At 43.2% G+C, this 9,689-nt stretch overlaps 1 protein-coding gene across 1 annotated transcript in view; it reads right to left on the bottom strand.

Annotated features, from left to right (window-relative positions):
• Nucleotides 1–313: 313 nt before the first annotated feature.
• Nucleotides 314–9,689, bottom strand: part of LOC102470389 (V-set and transmembrane domain-containing protein 4) — a gene marked incomplete at its 5' end in the record, with an annotated part of 60,098 nt that continues 50,722 nt past the window's right edge. Inside the window, 1 exon segment of the mRNA XM_006147722.3 lies at nt 314–509. Within this exon segment, the coding sequence (XP_006147784.2) occupies nt 384–509 (126 nt within the window).

Genomic DNA, 9,689 nt, shown 5'->3' with positions numbered 1-9,689 from the left:
TTGGCATCATGGAGACACGTGAGTACAAGACTCCAGCGAAGACTGTTCGAAGATTTCAAACAATGAAAATCCAGGGAAAGAAAAGGAAAACATGAAGGGGTTTGGCTCAGCACAAAGTCTCCTTGGGCGCTCTGAGAATCCGAGTCCTCATGTCTCGGGGCTCAGCCCAGGAACATCCCATCCGGGGAGTTCTGTCTGAAGGCCGTGGCCTCTGTTCTTTTGAGGGGAGCAGCCTGTACCTCTTTGAAGGCACCAGGAATAGAAAGAGGCTCCTCACTGCTCAGAAGGCACATGTGAAAATACAAAAATAAGGCCTTTGTCTGCAAAGTTTCATAAATAACTGAGTGGCAGGTACTACACAGACCCGCAGCTCAGCCTTGATGTCACAGCCTGTTCTCTTCGAAGAGGATCTGGGCGTAGACGGTGTTGGTGGGGACGCCCTTGGCAGCCTGGTGGGGCTTGGTCAGCTCCAGTTCGGCGTAGGTCAAGTTCTCCTCGGCAATCTTGGGCTAGGAGAGAAAACAAAACAGCACGATGCTAGCCGACCGCACGAGTTCTCCATCACACCTTCCTCGGCAGCCATGCATTTCCAAAGGAAAGCAGTGAACAAAAGATTGAAAGATACATGCGGAGTCTTCAGAAAGTTTGTGGAAAGTGTATATTGTGAAAAGACTCTGAATTTCAATGTTTTATGGCAAAACAAATGCATACTTTAATTCCATTTTGTCCACATTTTGAAGTCCACTCATACAAAACCCAACAGGATTAGTAAGACAGATCTCATTGTAACACTTTGTCGAAAAAGAAGTACTGTAATTCATTTTCAAATTGACACAAAACAACACATACACATACATGGTTAAACATTAGGCTACATGGAAAAGATTATTTTGAAAATAATGTATGAACTCTAACCAAAAGGAAAATATAAAGATGGAAATAGGTACAAAATAACCTAGAAATTAAAAACAGCTAGAATGCTATCACCTGGAAATCTTTATAAATGACTTATCCTGTATAAAATTAAAATTTCAGGGTGTCTTGAAAATAATACTCCAGAAAATATTATTTGCCAGCACCTAAAGAATATGACCGATGCATTGCTTGGAAAATAAATCACAGCCTTATATAAAGTAATACAAACTGGGTCAAGCATCTAGTTCAAGAAGTTAGAAAAGGATAAAACAATGAAAGAAAAGCAGAGAAATAAATCAATAATAATAATAATAACTAGACTGCATAAATCAGAAAACAGAAGTGGAGTGTTTAAAAGTTGGTGCTTTGAAAATATCAATAGCATACATAAACTAAAAAATAAATTAATAAAGATAAAAAGAGAAAATACATAAATGAATAAATAGGAAATAAAAGGGCACAATTAATGTAAATGAAAGGAAATTTAAAATTTTAATAAGAGTACTTTTCCCAGTTTATTGAAATAAATTTGAAATACAGGATAAAATGGTAATGTTCCAGAAAAATATAAATTATAAATGTTAATAATTAGGAAATAAGAATGTACTAATTACCATCAAAAAAAGGACAGAAAGGAAGAAAAAAAGGAATGGAAAGAAGGAAGTTGGAAGGGGGACAGGAAGTTAGAGAGCTCTCCCTCAAAAGCACCAGGCGAGCAGTTTCATAGAACTTCTAAAAGAACTATATTTAAGGACTGGACAATTTCAATGTAGTAACAACTGACCCAGAGCATAGGAAAAGTAGAGAAAGTTCACATATTTTACAACAATGTTAATATAAATTTTAAGTCAAATTTACTTAGAGAAAATGAACATTCCAAAAATAGGATCAATCCAAAATAATTTTATTCTAGGAATGCAAAGATGGTTTGATACTAGAAAACTCTGCTAACATAGTTTACAACAGTATCAGATCAAGAAAAATGCCATATGATCATCACAGATGCTAGACAAGCCTGTTACAAAGTTAAAATGTTTTTGTTAAAAAATAAAATGGGGCTTCTGTCCACTCAAGCCCACTCCTACCTCTCAGGAGTGCACTTTTGCTACTACTTAATAAACTACGTTTTCCTTTCGGAAAAAAAAAAAAATGACTGAAGTAGTTAGTCTTAGACACACGTTTTCTTAATGTGCTTAAGGAATACGCAAATAAAGAATGATTGTTGCTCTAAGTCTAGTAATATTAAAAATAAAAAGCTGAGAAATTTAGATACTGTGGTACTGGCAGGTAAATAGATGTGTGAATGGCACTGGTGAACAAAATCCAGCAATTAACCTAAATATTAGTTTTCAGCAAATGCTGCTGGGACACTTGGACAGCCATGTGAGAGAAAAGTAAAATCATGTCCCACTGTCATTCTTCACTCCTAGGCAAATTTCAGATGAATTAAAGATTTTAATGTGGAAAATAAACCCATAGAGATTCTAGAAGAATGTGTGGGAGTTTTTTAACAAAAATAATTTCGGAGCCTGAAAATATTATAAAATATTTCACAAAATTCAGGGGTAATTGAAAAAGGACATATATATTTTCAAGCTCTATATGGCAAATTATTACAAATAAAGTTGAGGGACAATTGAAAAAAATGAAGAGAATACTTGCTTTATAATTCAACAAATTATAAGTGACAGCCCATTAGAAATTTAATCAAAGGACTATACACAGGACCAGACAGCTCACCGGACAGGAAATGCAAGAGATTCGATGCAGAGACTCTCTATCTCTCATAATAAAATAACCAGAATTTAAAATCACATTTAGACAACTTTGTTTTTTTAAGTTGCCAAGCATAAAAAAAAAATAAAATAAAATAAAAAGGAAACAAACAGCTCCTTGGGTATATTATTGGTGGGAGTGTTTCTGGGCACAAGCCGAAGCTAAAAACACTTAAGTGACCTCAGCAGGATTCTGGGCATTCGTATAAGGAAATCCACGGTGCAGTCGTGTTTCGCTCTCTTTTGTATAAATACGCAAGTGTGCGTGTGTGTGGGGAAACGTGTGTGCATATACTTAATATACTTAGAAACCTCTTGAAGAAAGAAACCTCTTGGAACTGTTGAACTCGCTTAGGAAATGGAGACTGTTCACTGGAGCTCCCTCCAGGGACGTCTGCTGGTTACTGAGCCACACTTACCCTTTACTGTAGGATTTGCTGGTCGCTTTCGAATTTTGTACTAGGCTTAGGTTTTGAAGTGAAAATTTAGATTCATAATTAGAAAAATAAAAGTCATTCACTTAAAGCCTTCTGGTCATTTTTGTTTAAGCCGCTTTGCTGTCTATGAACTGGGCTGTTGGAGTTAGGATTTTTTTTTTTTTTTCTGGCTTTGGTTTTGTTGCTGTTGTTTTGATTTTTTTCTTTTTGTTCTTTCACTCTTTAAATTTTTGCCTCTATCTTTGTTATCGCACAGAAATTCAGCACAAACAGTTTACATTCAATTTAAGCTTCTCAGGAAAACTGCCAAGAGTGAAAAGTCTCTTTCCTTTTGAGATGATGCACCATACTAGGGTTAGAGGGCTAGAGACAGAGGTTGCAAAAAAGTCCTTGAAGCCAGCACAGATGGGCTGGGACATTTCCCAGGGCCTGGACCTGCACAGCCTGTCTAGCTACTTGTAATTTTTTAGGTTAAGGACATTTATAGGGACAAGAGCCTTCTGCTTGTCTTTGGACACCCTAAGCCTTCGTTCACCTCTTATTCGTCCAAATCTCACCAGCCAACAAAAACGCTGTTTACATTCCTGCCTTTCGGTTTCATTGCATTTCACATTATAATGATTCCATTTAGAAATGCCATGTGTCCTCAAATAAGCACGCAAAACCCAACTCATGTAAATTTTAGAACCAAGATTTATGAAATCATATTGTCCAGGTGTTTTATTGCATTACTTTGAAATTGCATTGTTTGCTAGTGTAGATTATCTGTTTATTCCTAAGTTATTCCATTACGTTTGGATATGAAAAATAACACTAGCTTTCTCAATACAGGTCACCAGGCTGGCTTGGCTGATGTGTTGTTTTCATACATTTTTATGATGTTCCTATAGTAAACATAATTTAATAAAGCCAAAGCACACTAAATAAATAATTGCATCTAGAAAAGCAATAAAAACAAATAAAATTAGTACTTTCATAAGTGGAAAAGGTACTTCAATTACTGCTACAAGCAACAACCCACCATAAAATGTGTAGAATCATTTCCCTTATGCATATTTCTGGAATATAATAATTTGATTGAAGATCCGAGGCAGCATACAGAGGCTCAGAGCTGTGAAGTGTATACAGTTTCTAACACAAGATGCATAATATCGGTCCTTGGCATCTTAAAAGAACCTATTGTTTTCTGGCACACACACTTGGCAGTCACCATCGGCCATGTGCTTAATTACATTTCCCGCTTGTTTAACTAGAAGTCAACTCTTACTGGCCAAGGAAAGGGAGCGATAGTGCACTCCACACCAGTCTTCACCAAGTTCTCTTCCCTTGCCCTGACATCTCCACTGAAGGCGTAGGTGTCTCTGAGAAGTGGTGTAGAGAAAAACTGGGACTATCAACAAGATTAGACTATAGTTCAGGTTGAAAAACCAGGAGCCAGGAGCCGAATGCAATGGTTAGGGCAGGTGGTTGTGGTGGACAGAGCCAGCAAGAGGGCTCTGCAGGGCCCACCTGTACTTTAGGCGATGCAGTGTCACTGCCATCTTGATGAGACAAGCTCCAGCTGAGGTCTCCGCTAAGGAATCACTCCTGGTACCTATGGCCATTCAGGAACTGGAGGACAAGCGGGTCTGTTAATCCCTGATACCCCCTGATACTACCTTCAAAATGATCATTGCACTGTCCCATGCCACTTGCATAACATCTGCAGGAACACAGATGTTTCAAGAAAGAAGAAAGAAGCCCTCCCACCCCAACCCACCCCTGCCGCCCAGGGCAGGGTTGAGTGGTGGGCTATCCAATCATCCTTTGGATTCCACTAAAAGATCCCATGGAAGTTGCCTGAAGCCAGATTTCCAGCCTCAGGCCTGAGCTTGACACTTATATCAGGATGTTGCTGTATTTATTGCAGCAGAGGGAGCCGGACTACTGGGAAGTTCCCTAGGAAGAGCTCTAGAACTTTCTTAATACTCCAGAAGCAACTGCACCCTTTCCTCTCTCCCAGGACTACATGGTTTTCCTTCCCTTTCCTTTCCTCCCAGCCTGCAGAGACTCCTGGTCAGGTTCTTCCTATTCCTCTGAAGAAGGCCTGGTATTTGTTGTATGAACTGCTTGTATTGCATATGTCCCAGGCCCCTTGTCTTCAATGCCTTTAGTCTCACTTTCTATACATTTCCAACCAGTGAGGGAGAATACACGCCTCAATCTGGAGGGGAACTCTGAGAAAGAGGGAACAGAGACTCAAATACAGACAAGTGTCAGTGTACCAAGAGAGGCTGAGAGAAAGAAAATCCCACTGAATGCCAGTGTTCGTGGACTGGGGGTGAGGAGTTGGCTTCAAGGTCTCTACGGTGTGGCTGACTACAAATGGGGGTGTTCAAGGAATTTGGGACCCAGGTCAAATGTCAGCCGTGTGACCACAAGCCAGTTCCACCATGGTGCTCAGGGACAGCACTATCTACCTTGTCGGACAATGGGATTTAAATAAGATGTATGGGAATGCTTTGGCACCATGCCTGCCTCAGAGAAGATGCTAAATACGTGTGTGCTGAATAAATCAATGTTCCAGTGTCTGGAGAGCCTTCTCTCTAGGGAGTCAGCTAAGATGTCTTCCATTTGTTCACGTTCTGAATTCTTCATGAGTTAACAAGAACTATGTGAATTAAGTAGCCCTAGGTATCTTCTGACAGATAAGGAATAGATCCTAAGACATTCATTGTATGGACAGAATTATGTGCCCAAATTCCTGTGTGGACTCCTAACCCTGGTACCTCAGAATGTGACTAACTAGAGATGGGACCTTTCAAAAGGTAATTAACTTCAAAGGCATCTCGAGGATGGGACCTAATTCAGTATGACCGCTGTCCTTATCAGAGATCAGAACACTGACACGCACAGAGGCAGGGCCATGAAGGACGTTGGAGAAGACGGCCATCCACAAGCCAGAGAGGCCTCGGGAGATGCCAATCCTGCTAACCTCAGGACTTGCAGCCTCCAGAACTGTGAGCTAATAGATGTCTGTTGGCGCCACCCTTCCCTCCTCATTTGCGGTGACGGAAACTTCTAAGTTCTAGGTGTAACAAAGAGTGCGTGCAATCTTCAGAGCTTGAGACGACATGCAGAGTGGCCACCATCCTTCTGTTCTGTAACAGGAGATAAGAGGCTGCACCTCCCACCCCTAACTTTAGCCCTCCCCCCAGTTTGAGAGTGATGATTATGCAAAGTATGACCATGGGGAAGGAATTACTCAATTTGGCTAACACTAGGAAAGTCAACCCAAAAAAATCCAGAAATTGTGCATCTCTTTGGAACACACCACACTTCAACTGCTAATGGGTAGTTTCTGAGTATTTCATTTTGTGGGCGTATTTCCATGATTCAAGCTGAAAATTACCAACCCTACTGGGAAAGCGAGAGAACTTTAACACTCTCTCATGCAGACTCCTGCAAAACACTTTTTTGACGAGATCACAGTTGGGTGTGCAAGTCGAATTAAGTTGCAGGAACTAAAAGAAAAATGCAATCGCAGCCACTGCAAGTTCTCCGATGTCAAAAGTTCAATTGGGTAATACCATTATCACAGCAACAGATCAATAACTAGGACAGGGAATGTTTATGCTAACGTCACCTTGGAGTTAAGAAATGGGACTGCAGTTCCAGGGCTGCACTATCAGGGATCTATTTGCCCAAGAGAGAATACAAATTATCAGGGGCAGACTTCCTCTTCTCTCTTCAAGATAAGTGCTCATTTTTTATTCAACAGAGGAGTAACTGGTAAAACAAACTCTCCCTCACGTCATCCACGGCGCATACAACTGCGGCCGCCACGGAGGCTGAGCTGCACACTCAGCAAGCTCTTTAGATGAAGGGTCCCCAGTGAGTCTCTGTCGGTCCCAACCTAGGAAACAAAGGTATGCCCTGGTGCCCAGGGTCCTGTTAAAATCAGCGTGGCTTGGGTATGGACGAGACTTTATTTGGAGTTCTGCGGGTCCGCGGACTGGTATAGTGGACTGGTATTCATGCTGAAACATAATATGAAGGAGAATGTGGAGTTCTATGACGTGTATGTCAGATAAAAATGAAGAGTCAAAACTAACAGAAGAAATGCCTTTTCAAGGCCAAATACTAACTGGAGGAGCAGAGGCCATATTCCAGAAGGGACTCTGGGTGGGGCTGAGACAACTCAGCACGTGTTAACTAATCTTGGCCATCTCATCCCAGGCTCACATCGACCCTGTGGGGTGAGCATGATGGTTATGCCCATTTTGCAGATAAGCCAACAGGCTTTAGAAGGCATGTGGCACTCAAGGAGACCAGGTCACCAGACTGAGTCTGGATTCACAGCCAGCCAACCCTGCCTGGAATCTACACTTCTGTGCTCATGGACAGCACCATGGCCAGGGTGTGGTGGCGGGTAGAGGTTATACTCCTATGGGAACACCTTGTACCTGGGCAAGCCAGCCAGACAGATAGCTGTCCCTTCCTCCAGGAGCAGGCCTGAGATCCCAGTGGAACAAACAGCAGAACATCATTGGCACAAACCACCAGAAGTTTGGAACAGGCCCATGCTGCTCAGTGGCCAGTATGAGCCCCAATGAAAGGGAAGGGACTAGAAGGGAGCTGGCTCCATTGGAGGTCAGGAGACCTGGCTTGGCATGGAGGGACAGAGGACCTAAGGCCACAGAACCATGCCTTCCCAAAGGTAGACACACAGAGCTGTCACTTGTTGGAGAGGGTGATGGAGGGGAAGACAAGAATGCCAGTGGAATGCCTTCAGGTGGTCCTGCACATCTGTCCAGTCTCACCCCCCCGATCCCCTGAGGTGGGAGCAGGTGCACTGCTGCAGCCTTGGTGAGGGGCAGCAACAGACTCTGGCAGGAGGTGTCGGCCAGACAATGGAGGTATGAGGCTGAGTGCCAGGTAGGACAGAACTAGGGAAGTCCAGGGGAATTTCTGAGGAAATTGCTGGAGTCAAACACCAGGTCTACCTTTGATATCTGCTTGGAGTGGAGGCCAGTGGTGCAGTGGGACCTCCAGCTCCTGGCATAACTCACACCAGAGCTCTCACTCAGAGTGAGGTCAGTGCTGGGCTTGGGGAGTTCACTCTCCCCCAAGCCCAGCATGCTGTGGAGTGGCCGACTTAGGCCACATCTGACCAAGGGCTAGGAGCTAGGACCCTGGGTCCTTGCACAAGGGGCAGTGCACACTCAGGCACAAAGCACCATCTCAGTGTTGTTGCAGAATCTCTGAGCCTTAGGAATCTGTCTGATTTACACCCTCACTCCTGGCCTCTGGGTCTAATGGCCAGTGCTAACAGCCGATACCCAGAGTGCTCTATGGGAGGATGAGGAAGGAGCTGAAGCCCAGAGAGAAGTCTCAGATGGAAATGAAGGTTTAAGTCTGATCCAGGTGTGGTGGCACCTTGGGTGAGACTAACTCACTTGGAAATCATGGGCAGAGTAAATTCATGCCATGCCCTTGAGCGTAGAAGTTTGAAAGATGTTTAACAAGATGTGCTGTCAATGAATTTGACATCACAGAAAGTCACAAACTATCTGCTCTGGGGACAGAGCAGATCCCTCTAGAACCTGCTAAGTTGAGCACAGAAAGGCCTGAGGCCTAATCTACTGGTTTAAGGTTCTATGTGTCATCAGATAGATGGATGCCTCTAGGTTTCACCAATGTGGGTTTCTGAAGCTGAAATGTGATTATAGATAGTGCTCTTGGCGTGGGTCCTGACACATGAAACTTTTCACAGAGGCACAGCGACTGCTCCGTAATCTAATAGTCTGTCGCTTTCTCTCCCCACGGGCCACAGATGTATGTATTCCCAACTGCCTTCCCAAAGTACTTTTACTGGCAGCATTACACAAAGGAGATTTGTTTTTACTTCGGAAAACAGAGTGTAGGGACAGCCAGTGGTGTGGTGATTAAGGCAGCTGGATCCCATGTGTCTGACTCCCTGGTTCAAGTTCCAGGCCCATCATCTCAGAAAACATGTGGAGCATGTGTGTGCATGTACTCAAAATCTGAACAGGAGAATGGAAGAGAAGGGACTGCAGTGTGGCCATCCCCTCAGTGGGGGCTTTCTCACCTTCCCTCTCTCTCTCTGTCTCTCTCCAGTGAACACACACACCTGTAGCAACCCCTGTGTGCTGTCCTCCCCATCAAATACAGTCCCTTCCTGGCTCCCCCTGCCTTGCTCAGTTGTTCTTCCCAAGTGAAAGTGTACTTCTCCTGGGAAGCATTGGGATAGTGCCTGCATGTGGGAAATTCCATGGAAGTGTGTGTATCACCATCACTGTCATCACCATAATCACCACCATCATCACTACCATCTTCTTCATCATCGTCACCATCATCACCACCATCACCATCATCACCATCACCATCATTGTCACCACCATAATCACCACCATCATCACTACCATCTTTATCATCATCGTCACCATCATCACCACCATCACCATCATCACCATCATCACTATCATCACCACCATCACTATCATCACCACTATCACCATCATCATCACTATCATCACCATCATCACTATCATCATCACCA

Source organism: Tupaia chinensis, unplaced genomic scaffold (assembly GCF_000334495.1).
Source record: "Tupaia chinensis unplaced genomic scaffold, TupChi_1.0 Scaffold000221_1, whole genome shotgun sequence".
NCBI lineage: Eukaryota > Metazoa > Chordata > Mammalia > Scandentia > Tupaiidae > Tupaia > Tupaia belangeri.
This window is presented reverse-complemented; position numbering and strand designations above follow the sequence as displayed.